The sequence below is a fragment of the Phyllobates terribilis genome, unplaced genomic scaffold, assembly GCF_046119375.1.
Source record: "Phyllobates terribilis strain yellow unplaced genomic scaffold, ASM4611937v1 Scaffold_9__5_contigs__length_417890890, whole genome shotgun sequence".
NCBI lineage: Eukaryota > Metazoa > Chordata > Amphibia > Anura > Dendrobatidae > Phyllobates > Phyllobates terribilis.
Window position 1 is genome coordinate 93,389,265 of NW_027362769.1, and position 22,506 is coordinate 93,411,770.

Genomic DNA, 22,506 nt, shown 5'->3' on the forward strand with positions numbered 1-22,506 from the left:
GAGGTGGGGCGATAAGAGAGTCTAAAGATATGCGTTTTTTAGGTCCTTACAAGATAGATAATAGTCAGAGGACCCCATTCACCTAAGATGGTCAACTTGTCTTGTAGTAAAACTGTAATCTGAATAGGAGAATTTATTCTAATATGTGCCTATGAGGCCGTTACGTCGGGAGACCCATGGTTGATTTGGATATTGTAATCCATACATGGTCTGTAAAATGCGTGAAGCTGGCCTAAGGATAATTTTTTAATAAATAAAATCATTGCTATATTGCTGATACATGAAAAGATCACCTCCATTCAGGGCAGTCACATAAACCCAACTCTTAAATTAACCAAGTAATTGTCTACATATGTCAGGTCATTGGGCTTTTAAATATTTTGGCTATTTCATATTCATCACCAATCTGCCAGCACTACAGGCACTGGAACTTTCTAACTTTTCCCAGCATGCATTCTTCCTGTCACTGCTCAATGGCTTGTCTATCCCTACACTGAAAGCTCATATGCAGGTCGATAGACATAAAAGCAGAGGAAGCCTTGCCCCCACTTTTTACAGTCCATCTCAATGTCTCACCTTTTTGAAATACCTAATATAATATTCCTTATTTAAAATAAACTTCTGCTTTAACTTAGAGGGGGGAGGGGTGCTTCCAAAACTGCAAGTTATCCCCTATACATAGGATGGGGGATAACTTGTTGATCGCTAAGAGTCTAACCTCTAATATCCAGCAGTTCTGAAAATGGGGTTCCTTCTCGCATGGAGCGTATGTGAGCATGCCTGGACCCCGCAGCATTCATATTCAATGGGACTGCAGGAAATAGGAGGTAAACTCTACTTTCTGAATCAGTCTCATAGACAATGAATGGACCAAGCATGAGCACCTATGCTGCATTCAAGATGGGGATCTGAAGTCCAGTTCTTGTGCGAGGTTTGGGGGGGGGGGGGGGGTCTTAGCAGTCAGACACCTGTTGGACAGGGGATAACTCATTCTTAAAGGAAATTTGTTGGTTAACACTGAACAATATCGAAGACTGCACTTACCTGATTTTTATCAGGATGTAGTTTTAGGGCTAATTTCTTGAATGCTTGTCTAATTTCTCTAGTACTGGATGCCCTGGATGTGCCCAGTAAACCATAGTAGTCCTCATCTGTGCAGACCAGCACGGCCAAAGAGAAGAGGAGAAAACCTAGAGCAGTTCTCCTCCAGTTACTACCAGTTCTTACAGTGAAACCATCCATCCTTCATATAAATATCGGAAAACTAAAATACTAATGTGTCTGGTAGACGACTAATTTGTGTTCTGCTTCTCAGTGATTTTCCATGCCGTCTTCCTTCCTTTGGGCTGAAATAAAAAAAAAAAGGAAAAAAATAATTACTAAGTTACATGTAAACTTTAAATACTGTCATACAACTTCACTTTTTTTACACCTCTAAATTGGGTGAAAGTGCTGGCATACATAGCAGAGAGCGGACGCTCAGCAAAGATTAACATGGGGCTCATGGGTATGATGCCAGATTGTGCCCCCCAGGACAGAAGGCAATGGTTGTATTTCACAGGATTCCCCCCACACCCTTCCGTTCTTCTAACATTGCAGCTTCTCTACAGATTGTCATTCACAGGGGTTAATCCTCAGCTTTTCAACCCAAAATAAGTATTATGGAGGGATTTTTTTTTCCCCACCCAATTCACATGCATTATTTAGGGATGGTCACCGTAGTGGAATCCATGGCACAGTGCGGTCGCTGAATGTGAACCCAAAGAAAACCTGTCATGTTGAATATGGCATGTAATCTGCAGCCGGGATGTTATAGAACAGGAGGCTGTTCAGATTGATATTCATTTTTTGTGAAATGTTTTAGAAAAACATTAATTTCATTCATTGATGTTTGTTTGGATAGGAGTCCAGTGGGAGGTCCTACAAGTGACCTACAGTGACCTTCCTTGCATGCAGACAGCTGTCAATCACTAGTAGGACCGCCCACTGGACTTATATACAAACAGACACCAGGGATTTCAATGAATAGAGTACAAGTTGTGCTGAAACCAAATATACATTGCTCAAAAAAATAAAGGAAACACTCAAATAACACATCCTAGATCTGAATGAATGAAATATTCTCATTGAATACTTTGTTCTGTACAAAGTTGAATGTGCTGACAGCAAAATCACACACAAATCATCAATGGAAATCAAATTTATTAACCAATGGAGGCCTGGATTTGGAGTCGCCCCAAAATTAAAGTGGAAAAACAATCTACAGGCTGATCCAACTTTGATGTAATGTCCTTAAAACAAGTCAAAATGAGGATCAGTATTGTGTGTGGCCTCCATGTGCCTGTATGACCTCCCTACAACGCCTGGGCATGCTCCTGATGAGGTTGCAGATGGTCTCCTGTGGGATCTCCTCCCAGACCTGGACTAAAGCATCCGCCAACTCCTGGACAGTCTGTGGTGCAACGTGACGTTGGTGGATGGAGCGAGACATGATGTCCCAGATGTGCTCAATCGGATTCAGGTCTGGGGAACGGGCGGGCCAGTCCATAGCTTCAATGCCTTCATCTAGCAGGAACTGCTGACACACTCCAGCCACATGAGGTCTGGCATTGTCCTGCATTAGGAGGAACCCAGGGCCAACCACACCAGCATATGGTCTCACAAGGGGTCTGAGGATCTCATCTCGGTACCTAATGGCAGTCAGGCTACCTCTGGCGAGCACATGGAGGGCTGTGCGGCCCTCCAAAGAAATGCCACCCCACACCATTACTGACCCACAGCCAAACCGGTCATGCTGAAGGATGTTGTAGGCAGCAGATCGCTCTCCATGGCGCCTCCAGACTCTGTCACGTCTGACACATGTGCTCAGTATGAACCTGCTTTCATCTGTGAAGAGCACAGGGTGCCAGTGGCGACTTTGCCAATCCTGGTGTTCTGTGGCAAATGCCAAGCGTCCTGCACGGTGTTGGGGTGTGAGCACAACCCCCATCTGTGGACGTTGAGCCCTCATACCATACCTCATGGAGTCGGTTTCTAACCATTTGTGCAGACACATGCACATTTGTGGCCTGCTGGAGGTCATTTTGCAGGGCTCTGGCCAGTGCTCCTCCTTACACAAAGGAGGAGGTAACGGTCCTGCTGCTGGGTTGTTGCCCTCCTATGGATTCTCTCCACATCTCCTGGTATCTGCTCCATGCTCTAGAAACTGTGCAGACAGACACAGCTACCCTTCTTGCCACAGCTCGCACTGATGTGCCATCCTGGATGAACTGCAGTACCTGAGAAACTTCTGTGGGTTGTACTGTAGACACCGGCTCATGCTACTGTACCTCTAGGGGTGAGAGCAATGGAAAAATGAAAAAGTGACCAAAACAATAGGCAAACAGGATGAGAACAGAGAAATGGTCTGTGGTCAGCACCTGCAGAACCGCTCCTTTATAGGGGGTATCTTGCTAATTGCCTATCATTTCTACCAGTTGTCTGTTCCATTGCACAACAGCAGGAAAAATTGATTCACAATCAGTGTTGCTTCATAACTAGACAGGTAGATTTCACAGAAGTGTTATTGACTTGGAGTTATTATTATTATAGCACCATTTATTCCATGGCGCTTTACATGTGGTACATTGTGTTGTTTAAGTGTTCCCTTTATTTTTTTGAGCAGTGTATAATTCTGCTCATGTCCTCCTCTATACGTGCTGTCCACAGATCAGACTGCAGGCACAACATGACAGGTTCCCTTTAAACCTGGTAATATACAGTGGGTATGGAAAGTATTCAGACCCCTTTACATTTTTCACTCTTTGTTTCATTGCAGCCATTTGGTAAATTCTAAAAGTTAATTTTTTTTCTCATTAAAGTACACTCTGCACCCCATCTTGACAGAAAAAAAACCAGAAATTTAGAAAATTTTTGCAAATTTATTAAAAAAGAAAATCTGAAATATCACATGGTCATAAGTATTCAGACCCTTTGCTTAGTATTGAGTAGAAGCACCATTTTGAGCTAGTACAGACATGAGTCTTCTTGGGAATGAGGCAACAAGTTTTTTACACCTACATTTGGGGATCCTCTGCCATTCTTCCTTGCAGATCCTCTCCAGTTCCGTCAGGTTGGATGGTGAACGTTGGTGGACAGCCATTTTCAGATCTCTCCAGAGATGCTCAATTGGGTTTAAGTCAGGGCTCTGGCTGGGCTAGTCAAGAATGGTCACAGAGTTGTTCTGAAGCCACTCCTTTGTTATTTTAGCTGTGTGCTTAGGGTCATTGTCTTGTTGGAAGGTGAACCTTCGGCCAAGTCTGAGGTCCAAAGCACTCTGGAAGAGGTTTTCATCCAGGATATCTCTGTACTTGGCCACATTCATGTTTCCTTCAATTGCAACCAGTTGTCCTCTCCCTGCAGCTGAAAAACACCCCCATAGCATGATGCTGCCACCACCATGTTTCACTGTTGGGATTGTATTGGGCAGGTGATGAGCAGTGCCTGGTTTTCTCCACACATACCGCTTAGAATTATCACCAAAAAGTTCTATCTTCATCTCATCAGACCAGAGAATCGTATTGCTCATAGTCTGAGAGTCCTTCATGTGTTTCTGAGCAAACTCTATGCCGGCTTTCATATGTCTTACATTGAGGAGAATCTTCAGTCGGGCCACTCTGCCATAAAGGCCCGACTGGTGGAGGGCTGCAGTGATAGTTGAATTTGTAGAACTTTCTCCCATCTCCCTACAGCATCTCTGGAGCTCAGCCACAGTGATCTTGGGGTTGTTCTTTACCTCTCTCACCAAGGCTCTTCTCCCACGATTGCTCAGTTTGGCTGGACGGCCAGGTCTAGGAAGACTTCTGGTGGTCCCAAAACTTCTTCCATTAAAGGATTATGGAGGCCACTGTGCTCTTAGGAACCTTGAGTAATGCAGAAATTCTATAGTAACCTTGGCCAGATCTGTGCCTTGCCACAATTCTGTCTCTGAGCTTCTTGGGCAGTTCCTTTGAGCTCATGATTCTCATTTGGTCTAACATGCTCTGTGAACTGTGAGGTCTTATATAGACAGGTGTGTGCCTTTCCAAATCAAGTCCTATCAGTTTAATTAAACACAGCTGGACTCCAATGAAGGAGTAGAACCATCTCAAGGAGGATCACAAGGAAATGGACAGCATGTGACAAATATGAGTGTCTGAGCAAAGGGTCTGAACACTTATGACTGTGATATTTCAGTTTTTCTTTATTAATAAATTTGCAAAAAATTCGACATTTCTGTTTTTTTCAGTCAAGATGGGGTGCAGAGTGTACTTTAATGAGAAAAAAATAAACTTTTTAGAATTTATCAAATGGCTGCAATGAAACAAAGAGTGAAAAATGTAAAGGGGTCTGAATACTTTCCGTACCCATTGTATGCTTGTTACTGCTATGGGTGGACGAGAAGTGAGCAGCTGTGGGAAGAAGCTAAACCTTATATGATCCCGCACCTAGTGAAGAAGAGATAACTGGAAGGGTCTGCTGGTGCCTGTAATACTCCCATTCATAATAACTATATATGGGAACTGTGGGCAGATTCTTGTATCATGTTCCGTTTTATTCCTGTACACAGGACTATGTCCAGGAGATTATAATCATGTTATTCCTAAAGTAAATACATCACAATCTTAGTGCAAACAATCTACTTGCTTACTACTGAATGGAAGGGAAATAATACAGAATATCAGCTCATGCAGGGGCTTAAGTGGTTATTCCTATCCCAACGTGTCATAGCTCAGACAGAAATAACGCGATGGAAACATTGTAGCCCGCCATGCTACGTTGTTTCTGTAACTTCGCTACATGTATATGGTGGTTATAGAACAAGTTTGGTCACTGACTAATTCTGTAGTACCAGAGGTCGGAGCAGGACGCACTTATTCTGGTCTCAGCCATAAAGGTGGAGATCATTAAGGTGCCCTTAAATCTTAGATCGCTGCCGGCTGAATGCTGTGTTGGCTGACCGCAATCTCACCCGACTCCGCCATACACAGGAACGCTCCGCCGAGTGTTCTGGAGAATGGAATAAGAAGCTGTCAGACACCTCTGACAATGACTTATGTCCAAGGAAAAGAAAAAGATCTGGCTCTTAATATAAAACTGTCAGATCTGTCACTGTTGGTGGGAGATTTGGGAGGCCACTGTAAACATTAGATAAGTTCTGGTTAGTTTTTAAAGGGAATCTGGCTGCAGATTTTTGCTATTCAATCTGAGAGCAGCATATATAAGGCTTATGAGCCCCGATTCCAGGGATGTGTCACTTATTTGACTGTCTGTTGCACTGGTGGACAAAGACAGAAAAGGGCCCCTGTGCATATGGGCCCTTTGCAGCCCAAGAACGCCTAAAAATGCTAAATTGCACCTGCTTTGGAGGTATAAATGGGACCCTTACTTCTTGGGCCCCTATGTGGCCGCACAGGTTGCATCAATGATATGTCCGCCCCTGGTATGTTGTAGTTTCAAGACACTCAGTATTTTATTACCAGGAAATTATCACTGCAGGACCAGGTCTCATGTACAGACCAGTCAGGTGTAGCGCCGGCGTCCCTGCCCTCTGCTAGGCAGGGACGCTGTTCCCCTCACCTCTCTGCTCCGTGCCCGGCGTCCTCTTCCCGCTCTGCTGGCAGCGCGCGCTCCTTCCCGGCCACTGTGCTTAGGGCGCGCGCGCTCTCCCTCCCTCTTAAAGGGGCCGCGCGCGCCGTCCTAAGGAGTCCCCGGCCAATGGCCGGAGGACTTCACCATATATAAGGCACCTCCTCCAAAATGGAGGTGCCCGAGCAATGTTGTTGCACTGTTCACTACTCTGCTTCAGCCCTCAGGTCCCGTTGCCAGTTACCTGCCAGATTCCTGCCAGCTTGCTGTCTTATTCCTGCCTGATATTCTGCTACCTGCCTGCTAGCCTGAGGTCCGACGGTCTGCCTTACAACTCCTGTCAGTCTGTCTAAGGACCAGCTTGCCCGCTCACCTGGGAGCGCACATCAGCTACCTGCCTGCTTGCCTGAGGTCCGACGGTCTGCCTTCCAACTCCTGTCAGTCTGTCTATGGACCAGCTTGCCCGCTCACCTAGGAGCGCACATCTGCTACCTGCCTGCTAGCCTACCTGGAGGCTCCGCCGTCATGTGCAGTGACCACCTGCCTGTCCAGTGACTCCTGCCCGCTCACCTGGGAGCGCTCATCTGCTGCCTGTCTGCTAGCCTACCTGGAGGCTCTGCCGTCACGTGCTGTGACCACCCGCCTGTCCAGTGACTTCTGCCCGCTCACCTGGGAACGCTCATCTGCCGCCTGTCTGTTGGTCTTCCTGGAGGCTCCGCCGTCACATGCTGTGACCACCCGTTTATCCAGAGACTCTCGCCTGCTCACCTGGGAGCTCACGTCTACCATCAGCCGCCACAGGTCGTACCAACCCTTTACCCAGAGACTGCCCCGGTCACTTGCCGTGACCTCCTGCCCGTTCATCCAGAGTCTGCCCCGGTCACTTGCCGTGACCTCCTGCCCGTTCATCCAGAGACTGCCCCGGTCACTTGCCGTGACCTCCTGCCCGTTCATCCAGAGACTGCCCCGGTCACTTGCCGTGACCTCCTGCCCGTTCATCCAGAGACTGCCCCGGTCACTTGCCGTGACCTCCAGCCCGTTCATCCAGAGACTGTCCCGGTCACCTGCTGTGACTGCCTGCCCGTCTTCCCTGGTCGCCACCCGCTCCCTTACAAGGACCGCCCCCTTGTATAGTAGCTCAGAGGTTCCGCCTCCCAGACCAGTTACAGTTTGCTCGGGCCATGGAACCCGGTGGCACCCAAGCTCTCTCGCTCTCGGACCTGTGTCATGAACTGTCCCGTCAGAGGTCCCAACAGGAGTCCATCCTGGGTCACCTGCGGAATGTCAATTCTCGCCTGGACACTCTGACTGCTCCGCCAGCAACCTCCGCCAGTGCCATGACTCGCAATCCGGCAGCTCCGCTGCCCACTAATACCATGGTATCCTACCCCGGACCCCGGCTTTCTGCACCTCCTCGCTTCGGAGGCAACTCCGCCCAGGCTCGGGGCTTCATAAATCAGTGCACCCTGCACTTTGAACTCCTGTCCCACCAGTTTAACTCCGACCGGGCCAAAATTGCCTTCATCATGTCCCATCTCACCGGGGAGGCCCTGGCCTGGCTAAATCCTCTATGGGAGAGAGGAGACCCCCTGGTGTCCGACTTGCCTGCCTTTCTCACGGCTTTCCGGAAAGTCTTCGACGAACCCGGACGGAAGACCTCATCCGCATCATCATTGCTACGCCCCCGTCAGGGAAGTCTCACCGTGGGCCAATATGCCATACGGTTCCGTACCCTTGCCTCGGAGCTGGCCTGGGATAACGACGCTCTGGTATCCGTCTTCTGGGAGGGTCTGTCCGGCCGTATTAAAGATGAACTTGCCGGTCGGGACATTCCTACCACTCTCGATGACCTAATAACTCTTGCCACCCGGATTGACCTACGGTTCCAGGAGCGTGCCAAAGAGGTCACCCGTGAGAGGAGGTTTCCACGTCTAGCTCCTACTTTTCAGAAACCCGTCACTCCCTCCGTCTCTCCCCAGGTACACTCTCCTGAGCCTACGCAGGTCGACCAGACCAAGATGGTCAAAACCTGTCAGGACTTACGCCGTGCCGAGGGGAGCTGCTTCTACTGTTACAGTAAGGAGCACCGGATCCGTGCCTGCCCGGAGAGGTCGGGAAACGCCTGTGTCTAGGTTCGCTCAGAGAGGTCGACCTAGACAAGAATAAATCCTCTCCATCTCTGCTGTTGTCAGTCTCAATCGTCTGCGGGGAGAACCGTTATTTCGAACTAGCCCAACTTGACTCTGGAGCAGCCGGGAATCTTATTTCACAGTCCCTGGTAGAGAAATACCGCATCCCCACCAAACCTCTGGCTGTACCCTTGTCTGTTGCTGCCGTGGATGGGGGTCTCTTACCACGCCCCATCCAACTCATCACCGAATCCATTACTCTGCAGGTGGGAATGCTGCATTCTGAGAGTATCTCCTTTCATGTTCTGCCTGGACTCTCTCACGCCCTCTTGCTAGGTCTACCTTGGCTCCAGAGACATGCACCCGTGCTTGACTGGCAGACCGGAGAAGTCCTTCGCTGGGGACAGGACTGCCATAAGACCTGTCTGGTTCCCGTCCATCCCGTCCGTCCTTCTCCTACCCCAGCTAATCTACCTGGACTTCCGATTCCTTATTGGTCTTATGCTGATGTCTTTAATAAAAAGGAGGCAGAGACACTACCCCCTCATAGACCATACGACTGCCCTATCGACCTGTTACCCGGTACTACTCCTCCCCGTGGGCGTATTTATCCATTATCCGCTGCTGAGACCCGGTCGATGTCCGAATATATTGAGGAGAATCTGGCCAGGGGATTCATCCGGAAATCTACCTCCCCGGCGGGAGCAGGCTTCTTTTTCGTCAAAAAGAAGGACGGCTCTCTCCGTCCCTGTATAGACTATAGAGGCCTTAACCAGATCACGGTGAAGAATAAGTACCCCCTTCCGCTCATTCCGGAGTTATTTGATCGTCTGAGGGGGGCTAGAATCTTCACCAAACTGGACCTCCGTGGGGCGTACAACCTGGTTCGTATCCGTCAGGGGGATGAATGGAAGACGGCATTCAACACCCGGGACGGCCACTATGAATATCTGGTAATGCCCTTTGGTCTCTGTAACGCTCCTGCCGTCTTTCAAGAGTTGGTCAATGACATCTTCCGGGACCTTCTCTACTCCTGCATAGTGGTGTACCTGGACGACATCTTGGTCTTCTCTCCGGATCTCCAGACTCACCGGAGGGACGTTCGTCAGGTCCTGCTCAGGCTCAGGCAGAATCACCTCTTCGCTAAATACGAGAAGTGCCTCTTTGAGCAGACCTCGCTTCCGTTTTTGGGCTACATTATTTCTCAGACCGGCCTACGAATGGATCCAGAGAAATTGTCTGCCATCGAGAAATGGCCTCGACCGGAGGGGTTGAAGGCCATTCAGCGGTTCCTGGGCTTCGCCAACTACTACCGCCTCTTCATACCGCACTTCTCTTCCCGGACTGCCCCAATTTCCGCGCTCACCCGTAAGGGTACTAATCCCAAAGAGTGGCCGCCCGAAGCAGAGGAGGCCTTTCTTTCCTTAAAACAGGCCTTCTCTTCCGCCCCGGTGCTGCATCGCCCGGACGGCAACAAGCAGTTCTTCCTGGAAGTTGACGCCTCCTCCTCTGGAGCCGGAGCGGTACTTACTCAAAAATCATCTTCCGGGAGGATGGTAACTTGCGGCTTCTTCTCTAAACTCTTCTCCTCCTCAGAGCGCAATTATTCCATAGGAGACCGAGAGTTATTGGCCATCAAACTGGCATTGGAGGAGTGGCGTTACCTGCTCGAGGGGGCTCTTCACCCGGTAATAATTTACACTGACCACAAGAACTTGGCTTACCTCCAGCATGCCCAGAGACTTAACCCGCGCCAAGCCCGGTGGTCCTTGTTTTTTGCTCGCTTTGATTTTGTTCTTCATTTTCGCCCGGCTGACAAAAACGTCAAGGCGGACGCCTTGTCTCGATCCTTTCTGGTGTCTGATCTCGAGGAAGATCCGAAACACATCATCGATCCCGCCAGAGTAATGCAGGTGGCTCCCGTGAGTCTAAATCGTCTCCCTCCCGGAAAGACGTTCGTATCAGTACCTGATCGGGAGAAGATCCTTCACTGGGGTCACTCGTCTAAACTGGCTGGCCACGCCGGTCAGAAAAAGACCCTCCAGCTTATTACCCGGCACTACTGGTGGCCTACCCTGCACAAGGACGTAATAGACTTTGTTTCTGCCTGTGTGTCCTGCGCCCGCAACAAGGTTCCGAGACATCTGCCAGCCGGTCGCCTCCTTCCGCTTTCTGTACCTGCTGCCCCCTGGCAGCATATAGCAATGGACTTTATAACTGACCTCCCAGTCTCTGCCGGTTGTACGGTCATTTGGGTGGTCGCTGACAGCTTCTCCAAGATGGCTCATTTTGTTCCCCTGCCAGGCCTCCCGTCTGCACCCGAGCTAGCTAAAGACTTTATTCGTCACATCTTTCGTCTTCATGGCCTGCCCCTCCACATCGTGTCGGATCGTGGGGTACAGTTCACCTCACGCTTCTGGAGAGCCACTTGTAAACTGCTAGACGTCACCCTGGACTTCTCTTCCGCTTACCACCCACAGTCCAATGGTCAAGTGGAGCGGATCAATCAGAACCTGACCAGTTACCTCCGGCACTTCGTTAATGCCCATCATTCAGACTGGGTGGATCTCCTACCATGGGCCGAGTTCTCTTATCACAATCACGAGAGCGAATCCTCCTCCAAATCCCCGTTTTTTGTAGTCTTCGGTCAGCATCCTCGGATTCCTTTTCCTGTCTCCACCTCTGTGGACAATCCGGCTGCGGAATCTCTCGTTAGCAAATTTTCCTCCATTTGGGAGAGTACCCGATCCGCACTCCTTCAGTCGTCCGAACGGATGAAAAGACACGCTGACAAAAAACGCCTGGATCCTCCACAATTTCATCCTGGAGATAAAGTCTGGCTCTCATCTAAATATGTCCGACTCAAGATACCATCTTACAAGTTAGGGCCTCGGTTCATCGGTCCTCTGGAGGTCATCAGTCAGATCAACCCGGTGGCCTATAAATTGAAACTCCCGGCCAACTTACGGATCCCTAACTCCTTCCATGTATCTCTCCTCAAACCTGTGGTACTTAACTCTTTTTCCAAGTCTACAGGTACGCCTCCTGCTCCGGTTTCTGCTGAGGACGAGTTTGAGGTAGAGAACATTCTTGCCACCAAAAGGGTAAGAGGAAAGACCTTTTTTCTAGTAGACTGGAAGGGGTTTGGTCCTGAGGAGAGAACGTGGGAGCCCCGGGAGAACATCCATGCCCCTCTTATCCTTGCTAAATTTCTGTCTGGCCTAAAAAAGGGGGGGCCTAAAGGGGGGGTACTGTAGCGCCGGCGTCCCTGCCCTCTGCTAGGCAGGGACGCTGTTCCCCTCACCTCTCTGCTCCGTGCCCGGCGTCCTCCTCCCGCTCTGCTGGCAGCGCGCGCTCCTTCCCGGCCACTGTGCTTAGGGCGCGCGCGCTCTCCCTCCCTCTTAAAGGGGCCGCGCGCGCCGTCTTAAGGAGTCCCCGGCCAATGGCCGGAGGCCTTCACCATATATAAGGCACCTCCTCCAAAATGGAGGTGCCCGAGCAATGTTGTTGCACTGTTCACTACTCTGCTTCAGCCCTCAGGTCCCGTTGCCAGTTACCTGCCAGATTCCTGCCAGCTTGCTGTCTTATTCCTGCCTGATATTCTGCTACCTGCCTGCTAGCCTGAGGTCCGACGGTCTGCCTTCCAACTCCTGTCAGTCTGTCTAAGGACCAGCTTGCCCGCTCACCTGGGAGCGCACATCAGCTACCTGCCTGCTTGCCTGAGGTCCGACGGTCTGCCTTCCAACTCCTGTCAGTCTGTCTATGGACCAGCTTGCCCGCTCACATGGGAGCGCACATCTGCTACCTGCCTGCTAGCCTACCTGGAGGCTCCGCCGTCACGTGCAGTGACCACCTGCCTGTCCAGTGACTCCTGCCCGCTCACCTGGGAGCGCTCATCTGCTGCCTGTCTGCTAGCCTACCTGGAGGCTCTGCCGTCACGTGCTGTGACCACCCGCCTGTCCAGTGACTTCTGCCCGCTCACCTGGGAGCGCTCATCTGCCGCCTGTCTGTTGGTCTTCCTGGAGGCTCCGCCGTCACATGCTGTGACCACCCGTTTATCCAGAGACTCTCGCCTGCTCACCTGGGAGCTCACGTCTACCATCAGCCGCCACAGGTCGTACCAACCCTTTACCCAGAGACTGCCCCGGTCACTTGCCGTGACCTCCTGCCCGTTCATCCAGAGTCTGCCCCGGTCACTTGCCGTGACCTCCTGCCCGTTCATCCAGAGACTGCCCCGGTCACTTGCCGTGACCTCCTGCCCGTTCATCCAGAGACTGCCCCGGTCACTTGCCGTGACCTCCAGCCCGTTCATCCAGAGACTGCCCCGGTCACTTGCCGTGACCTCCAGCCCGTTCACTCAGAGACTGTCCCGGTCACCTGCTGTGACTGCCTGCCCGTCTTCCCTGGTCGCCACCCGCTCCCTTAGAAGGACCGCCCCCTTGTATAGTAGCTCAGAGGTTCCGCCTCCCAGACCCGTTACATCAGGCTAATCTGCGTAACCCCACCCCCACCACTGATTGGCAGCTTCCTCTGTACATTGCCAACAAACTGCCAATCAGAGGTGTGGGCAGGTTTATATACAGGTTAGCAATGTGACCTCTGCTACATCTACAGAAGAAAACAGGGATTCTATCAAAACTGCACCAAGCAGCCCAGTAAGTGACACATTGCTGGAATCAGGGTCTCTTGCCTTATATTGTGCTGCTCTCAGATTACACAGCAAAACATGCTGACAGATTCCTTTTAATGTAACACAATGTGGCCCGAAGTACCACTCTGTGCGATACAGCTCTGGAGAAGAGATGGGGGAAGTGCTAATTGTACTCTGGGTGGACTCTGTACATATTAGGAGAATGGGGTCCCTTGATGCTTGTTTGGCAGTGCAAACAAAAAAAAGTTCCTCTGTATAGGTTATGGGTGGTCATCAATGCTTTGCATTTAGTCTCTGTAGTCCTAACTGGATTGAGGAGGTGACCCCCTATTCTTACAGGTGCAATATCAACTTTCATTGCCCTATTAATCGGGCATCTATTTCACATACACAACTGTTTTGTTGGTATTATCCCTTTAAGCTCTATTGTGGTCCTTGGGCATAATTCAATATGACACGTGGCCCTTGGACCTGATAAGGTTGTTCACCCGTGAACAACTGTGTCTGTGGGGGAGCTTAAAGTGAGTGCCCAGCAAATAAACTGTTGTGCAGATATATAATACAGCTTTCACCAGCTGCAAAATCCATGATGAAATTCGGCAGGTGACGTACATTGACAGATTTAAAACCCGCAGCGGCCGTAAATTTAAGCAGCGGATTTTCTGCATTGGAAACAGTTCATAAGATCTCATCCACCGTGATGGCACAAATACTGGGAAGGTTTGGGGACAGGAAATCACCTGCACAAAACCAGAAGCTGTGAGGAATAAGGCAATACTATACCGCAATACTAACAGCACAAACAAGCAAAAGCGGAGTAGCACAGTAATGCGGGACCTAAGCTTGGGTGCAGAAAACTTCTACGGGACAGACCGGATGGAAACAACCTCAATACTTTATCTAGATTGTACTAATATCTGTAGTGGTTACTCTACAATGTGTTATTAATAGTACCTATATAGTAGTATATACAGTACAGACCAAAAGTTTGGACACACCTGCTCATTTAAAGATTTTTCTGTATTTTCATGACTTTGAAAATTGTACATTCACACTGAAGGCATCAAAACTATGAATTAACACATGTGGAATTATATACTTAGCAAAAAAGTGTGAAACAACTGAAAATATGTCTTATATTCTAGGTTCTTCAAAGTAGCCACCTTTTGCTTTGATGACTGCTTTGCACACTCTTGGCATTCTCTTGATGAGCTTCAAGAGGTACAAAGAAACTGGCTTACATGAGGACCACCCAGGAAAGGAAGACCAAGAGTCACCTCTGCTTCTGAGGATAAGTTTATCCGAGTCACCAGCCTCAGAAATCGCAGGTTAACAGCAGCTCAGATTAGAGACCAGGTCAATGCCACACAGAGTTCTAGCAGCAGACACATCTCTTCAACAACTGTTAAGAGGAGACTTTGTGCAGCAGGCCTTCATGGTAAAATAGCTGCTAGAAAACCACTGCTAAGGACAGGCAACAAGCAGAAGAGACTTGTTTGGGCTAAAGAACTCAAGGAATGGACATTAAACCAGTGGAAATCTGTGCTTTGGTCTGATGAGTCCAAATTTTAGATCTTTGGTTCCAACCACCGTGTCTTTGTGCGATGCAGAAAAGGTGAACGGATGGACTCTACATGCCTGGTTCCCACCGCGAAGAATGGAGGAGGAGGTGTGATGGTGTGGGAGTGCTTTGCTGGTGACACTGTTGGGGATTTATTCAAAATTGAAGGCATACTGAACCAGCATGGCTACCACAGCATCTTGCAGCGGCATGCTATTTCATCCAGTTTGTGTTTAGTTGGACCATCATTTATTTTTCAACAGGACAATGACCCCAAACACACCTCCAGGCTGTGTAAGGGCTATTTGACCAAGAAGGAGAGTGATGGGGTGCTACGCCAGATGATCTGGCCTCCACAGTCACCAGACCTGAACCCAATCGAGATGGTTTGGGGTGAGCTGGACCGCAGAGTGAAGGCAAAAGGGCCAACAAGTGCTAAGCATCTCTGGGAACTCCTTCAAGATTGTTGGAAGACCATTTCCGGTGACTAGCTCTTGAAGCTCATCAAGAGAATGCCAAGAGTGTGCAAAGCAGTCATCAAAGCAAAAGGTGGCTACTTTGAAGAACCTAGAATATAAGCCATATTTTCAGTTGTTTCACACTTTTTTGTTAAGTATATAATTCCACATGTGTTAATTCATAGTTTTGATGCCTTCAGTGTGAATGTACAATTTTTAAAGTTATGAAAATACAGAAAAATCTTTAAATGAGAAGGTGTGTCCTGTATGTATATCTATTTATTGTGGAGTCTGCACCAAAACTTCACAAATACAGTACAATGTAAGAAAATGAAATTTGGAAGAGGTTGTCCATATTCTGATGGAATTTCCAAAATGCCATAACTATCATGTACTGTACCTGCATAGGAAATGTGTTTTATATGGGAGCGCTCGGAGTAAAATGTGGCAAATTCTTTAAGAGGTCCATGCGCCAGCGCCAAAGATGTGCACCAGTCGGGCTGACATATGTTATTGTCATTTACAACACTTCTGCTTGGCTGCGCTCCATCAGTGCTCCACCCACTTGTCAACAACTAGGTGGAGCTGGCAGCTACTGCTGTAAAAACCTCCAAAAGTCCCAATATTTGTGCGCAACATTGAGATGTGCATAACGTGTGACATTTCAAACGTCAGAATTTTTGTGAAAACTTCTTGATGAGTCGAGGCCCTTTATCCTTAAAAGGGGTACTCCCATCTCAAAGATCCTACGCCAATATGTGGTAGGTGTAATAATAATATGAGAAAATACATCCAATTAGAAATGTAGTATAGTTCTTCTGATTCACTATGTTGCTTACCCCATATGAAGGCCATTGCAGTAGCTTAGGTATCTATGGTTACAACCACTAACAACGTCACTATATGAGTGGTCGTAACCATGGATACCTAAGTTACAGCAATGCCCTGCAAATGAGGTAATAGGCATAGCTAAGCAGAAGAACTCTCCTACATTTCTAATTGGAGGTATTTGCAAATATTATATCTACTACATATTGGGATAGGATCTTGGAGATTAGAGTACCCATTTAATGGATGTCAAAAATTGAAGCCCCTTGCATGGATACAGTGTGTAAACACTGGCCAAGTTGGTTATTGAGTCCATCACTCTTAAAAAGGTTGTCTGGAACTTTATCATCGATGACCTATCCTAAGGATAGGTCACCAGAGTCTGATCACTGAAGGGGCAACACCCAGGCACCCTCGCCAATCAGTTGTTACTGGTACCAGTGACGTCCGGAACTGCTCAGTTCTGGAACTGCACAGCACAGTTTCATTAACTGTAGAGTAGTCGCAGCTGGATGCTGCACATCCACGACCTATTTACCTAATTCAATATGGGCAGATGTGCAATATCGGCCGCTATTTCATTGATGGAGCCGAGCTGTGCAGCTCCAAAGCTAAGGATTGTCAACCTCTGTCAAAGTCCCGGACAAACCCTTCAAGAAAATGTATCCACATAACCATCTTGCGGGACATCCTCTGTTGTGTGCAGAGAAGTCTCCTGTACTGACCGCTCTCAGTACTTGGGCAGAAGAAGAGGAAGCATCAGAGAAACCTGACTGCAGCCATCTTGATGCAGCAGGGGGGATTTATCGTCAGTCCTGTGGTAAGGAATGTGCAGTTACAGAGTTTCCCACAGCAGTATGCAGCATTTTACGATGATTTTTTAGGAGAAATTAGTCAACTCCTTTAAGGTTATTTTCATTAAATTACAAACAGCAACTTTGCAATCCAACTTTTTATTAAAAATCCTCTGTTCTTTAAAAGAAAAAAAAACCCATAAAAGAGGGTGTCCTAGGTCACCAGCCACCTCTGCAGTGTATTGGACGTGGCCGGTCTTGGAGGAGAGCAGCACTTACAAGCTCTCTTCTATAAAGCTGCTTTGAAACTGTCCGGATCGCTTTAGCTCATTGTCAGCTCCCAATCCGACCAGCTTCGGTGCCGTAGTGCTCCAGAGCTGCCCTTTACAGCATTCAAGAGTCAGCCACGCAACCATTTCACTGGTCCGAAGTGTCCAGCAATCCAAAGCGCCCACCCCCTCCAACAAGCAGGGAGCCGGAGGCCGAAGGGGGGGGGGGGGGGTGTCGCTGTACCTTCACACCTGCAAGATTTGCCTAAGCTACCGATATTTGCAAGAGAAATCTGTGCCTGAAACTGAGCGGCCAACTCATCATAGTTGTCCTGGAGTCCTCTAGTGGAGTGCAACCCCGTCTGACCTTATTTTGGTTCAATTGAAGGCGAATATTCAACATTTTAAGCATGTTCAAAGGATTATGCTACATGGAGCTCTAAAAAGAACACCCCCCCCCCCTCCAAAAAAAATAAATCTCAATTTGTGCCACTGTCATCAAACACTTTGTGCCCATTTTGATAAATTCTGATGCAAAATTTGCCGCTGCAAAAAATAAAAAATGCAAATCATGAATCAGGGGGTTGGAGTGGATGTAGTGGTGGAGCCGCACCGAGATCAGCCCAGTCTTCATTGAAGCCTTTCTGGCATAATTCCTCTTACAAATCCCTTTTTTTCTGCTAGAATAAAGTTGCACTGATTGGGGGAGGGGGCGCCGGGGGGAGGTAAAATATCCCATTCACTTCAATGTGGGTTGGATGAGGATGGAAGAATTTGTACCAAATTCATCAAAACCTGAACAAAAAAAAATCCCTGCAGCAGATTGTGGATTTTCTGCATGTTCTGTTGCCAGGACACAAAATAGTGCATGAAATCTGCAGGTAAATGCATCAACAGCAGGAGGAATTAAGAAAAAACTAAAAATACTAAAATAAACTAATTCCCATTCCCAACTCATCAGTTCCTAAACACAAGGAAAAAAGTCTGAGCCGGAGCATCCGATAACAGTCTGAGACACAGGACCAGCAAAGTCCATCACTAAAGTGTCTGAAGTCCCTGCAGGCAGCAATGATCTCTCCGCGCACCCCCTGGTCTGACTCTGAGCGTCCCAGTCTGTGCTGCTGCGCTGAGGACGTGCGATTATCTCTATACACAGTGCACACTGTGCGCTCTTACCTCCAGCCCGGAGCCGGCACTGACTGCAGCGTGAGAGAGCCGGAAGCAGCCGCACACAGCAGGGTGACGCTCCGGGTTGTGACGCTGCACACGCTTAGCCCCGCCCACATCAGTATCCCTAAGGCTGCGCCGCACAGGATTGTGGGATTAGGGCGGGGTTTGTGTCATGGCGCGCACGGATTGGTCCGGGTGGATGAAGACTTTACAGGAGATTAGGAGAACTGTCTTGGGATCGCAGTCGTGTAGGTTTCTCGTCAGAGGGGCTGTGGGACCCCAGATGTTCCTCAGCCCCTCACAGCGGCCATATTTACTGGCTGGTCAGTCCCTGTTCTATAGTCTGGCTGGATAATGTCTGACATTTGGGACGGTCACTGAGGACTTACAGAGGCACTAATAGTGCTGTGATTCTTAAAGGGATTGTCCACAACCTGGTCAAACACTATTTTAAATGAAGCAGTCTGCATTGTAAAATAATTACAGTCAGTGACAATTCTGCCCTTGCTCAGGGGCCTTAATTTTTTTCAACTTTTTTTTGCTGTCAAGTACAGCTGTCTCTTGTGCATGCTGATAAAAGTTTAGCGCCCCCCCCCCCCCCAAAAAAAACCCATGATGTAACTTCCTGAGTTTTCTGCACCAAAAACGCAGCAAAACCTGATAAAGGCATTTTTTGCTGCGTTCTTTGCACTTTGCTTTTTATGAGTGAATAAATGCTGAAAGAAGTGACGTGCTGCAGACTGCAAAAACGCAACAGTTTTCCAGTTCAGTCTGGAAAAAAAAAATTGTGCATGAGATTTCTGAAATTTCAGCTTTTGCTGGTACTGTAAAACGCAGCTTAAAATTTGCATAAAAAAACGCAACATGTGAATATAGCCTTAGAGATCTTCCTACTGTGACTGAGACAAGTGATGTGGCATTTACGCTCAAAAATCCTCACCCGGCCCAGCGCACTCCTACCTATCACACATTCAGAAATCTACAATCCATTAACCCTCATACACTTACAGACTCCCTTCACTCATCACTGTCCCCAATCTACTCTTTTTCCTGTCCTGATCATTCAGACCTACAACATGCACATCCTTTGATATAACTTAGTCCTTTTTTGTTGTGATGTATTGACCATTGTGAATTGTCCAGATCCATATGTTGGTTAACCTGCATTTGCCCCCTCACTTCTGTGTATAACCCGCATCACCTTTCATCTGGTGAGAGCCTGACAGGGACTGTTGGAGCAAGCCGTCGAGCGGGGTCGCCATTTTGCGTTCAAGAGGGTGCCAACCTCCGCTGATAGCTAGGACACAGGGAGCCAATGTAGTGTACTGTGACCCTCCTCCCCCCGGCATGTATTACCCTGCTTTGGAATTTTTACTGGTTTTGGTGATTTACTCTTTTGAGGGAAGGTTTTCTATCTTTTTTTGCATTTTTAGTATTACTAATAAACAGTGTTTTTAGGTGTATGATCTGTGACTCTACAGGTCTCACCACTGGACGTCAGGCCCTCGTGCCTCTTTCATGAAGTCTATTTCTAACGGTTCGGTCAGATTCATGCACACCAGTAGCTTGCAGGAGGTCACTTTGTAGGGCTCTGGCAGTCCTCCTTTTCAGCATCACAGAAAGGAACAGATACTGATCCCGCTGCTTGGTTGTTGTGCTTCTATGGCTCTATTCAGCTGTCCTTGTGTAACTGGTAACTACTCCATGTTCCTGTAAGACTTTGCTGGGAAACATATTAAAAATTGCAATGGCAAGTATGTATGTCCCAGCCTAGAATAGCTAGACCACCTGTTCAGCCTAAATGAGCTGCAGGTATCTCCTTATGCTACCAGTGGTGTCAAGGACACTAGCAAAATGCAAAACTAGAGATGAATCACTTAGGATGACGGGAGAGTAGTCTGTGGCTACCACCTGGAAAATAATTCCCTTTTTGGGGCTTTCTTGCTGTTACCTCTCTACTGCACCTGTCCCTTAGGGCAGAGACACACAATCGTAGATTCATCTGAGAAAATCTGCAGATGCAAATGATATTCTGATCAGAGTGTGAGCACAGTGCGCTCCGATTCTCTCGGATGAGGGGAAGGTGGAGAAAAAAAATTCTCCATTCTGAGAAACCACGGAAATTGGACTGCTCTCAGATGCCATCCAAGTGCAGTCCGATGTTTTCCACGCACTCATTAACTTGCATGGCCAAGTACGAACAGGATATCAGATAAACTCAGGCATACAGTGATTGTTTTCCTCGGATAGTCTCTGTCCAAGGAAAAAATTGGATATGTGCATGGCCCCATAGACTAACATTGGTCCAAATGCGATCTGATGTTTTGTCGGATTAAACTCGGACAACAAATATTCTCGTCTGCACCTGCACTTATCACACCAAGGCAGGTGCCAGAAAAGTCAGATTGTCGTGAGTTAGCCAGAAAAAAACGATGTAGATACTGTTATGTCCAAAAAGGACAAGAAGTATTGAACGAGTTCTTTGAGCTCTCAACGCTAACAAATTATTTTTTCCTGCTTAACCAATAAATACTTTTGTCCTTTTTGTCATGAAAGTATTTACACCAAAGCAGATAAATTCATTTTCAATCTCGAATGCTTCCTAACTGGACAGATTAACTCTGAATTTTAAATGACTTGAGGTTTTATTGCGATGCTCAATTGTTTTAATATTTTGGGGGGCAGTGCATATTGCATGAATATATGAGGCCCCTTATTTATAATACATTGTGCTGTTTTTTATTATACTATGTTTATAATGTGCCGTATCCTGTGTTTATACTATGCTGTGACCTGGTTTTTATTGCATGCCGTTCCCTATTAAATAGATTTCTTCTAATAAATGTGTTACAGCTACAAGTAGGCTTGTCTATACCTTGATGTCCATAAATGTAGCGCTTATAGATCGCAAATAAGTTACCAGTCTGCATAAAAATGCAAATTGAAGTGTAGTGAGATGTGATTATACTGCAAGTAAGACTTCATATTGTAATAAAGCCATTTTTGTAGTATAAATATTTTTAATCTAAAGCTCACCTGCAGCAATTTGAAAGATTTGCAGTTTAATGCATCAGAAAATACAGAGTAGCTGACAGTAAATGCCAAGGAACCACCTTTATCAAACAAAATCCTTTTTTTTCCTTGTGCCATTGTGCTGAGCCTTGGTGCTGACGTGGCTTTGCAGGATCTCTCTAGTGCAGTGAATCCGGTACACGGGCAAGTCACAATAGTGAAGTATATCTGGAGTAACAAGAAGTGCTGACTAACAAGTTCACCAGCTTTTAACTACAGCAAAACTTTGACAACTATGACAGAAACACGACATCTTTTGTGTACACAGCTACAGACCAGATTGTTCATCACAATTACATTTTACAAGTGCTGTTTACATGGTGTTTTATTCATAATGAGGACCGATTAAAGGATTTTTCTCATAATCTTGATTCCATTCTCTGTTTATGCCAAGCACAGCACTTCTTTGTAGAATCCAATGCGCGCACTAATGCTTATTCACACAAGAGATTTGGAGACCCTCAATCTCATTATTGGTTGGGTTTCTGGCTGTCAGACCCCCAGCGAGATAATTATCCACAAGAAATCTTTTAAAGCGTCGCTTTTGCGAGGTATCTCAGTAAATGATCCGTGTATCAATGGCGACTTTTCATACATGTTTAATTCTTATTCTGTGATGTCAATTCTTCATAAGTAACAGAAATCTACATGTATGATTTTTTTTAATAACCAAGAAGGCAAAAATAATAATGTTTAGTAGATACCAGTCGTTCAATCGGTCGTATGGATGTAAATAGGGTATATCACATCTCATTAACTACAGCAGATGGAAGAAAAATAAGGTCAGATTTAGAATCAGATTACAGAAATAGGATAACCTCATAGGTATATAATTATATCTCACATCAAAAAACCCATAAAAAATAACCTTTACTAGATATCATTAAAATATTGCCTTAAGGCACACAAACAAATACTGTATAACATAGAAATAGACATAAAATTTGTGAAAAGATGATCAAATGCTG

At 47.3% G+C, this 22,506-nt stretch overlaps 1 protein-coding gene across 1 annotated transcript in view; it reads right to left on the minus strand.

The window, feature by feature from the left end:
- Positions 1-18,604, minus strand: part of DNAJC10 (DnaJ heat shock protein family (Hsp40) member C10) — a 72,500-nt gene extending 53,896 nt beyond the window's left edge. Inside the window, exons 1-2 of the mRNA XM_073646787.1 lie at positions 18,473-18,604; positions 1,045-1,346 (exon numbers count right to left, since the gene is read on the minus strand). Of these exons, the coding sequence (XP_073502888.1) occupies positions 1,045-1,242 (198 nt within the window). The 5' untranslated portion in view covers positions 1,243-1,346; positions 18,473-18,604. The remainder of the gene's footprint in view (positions 1-1,044; positions 1,347-18,472) is intronic.
- Positions 18,605-22,506: the final 3,902 nt, after the last annotated feature.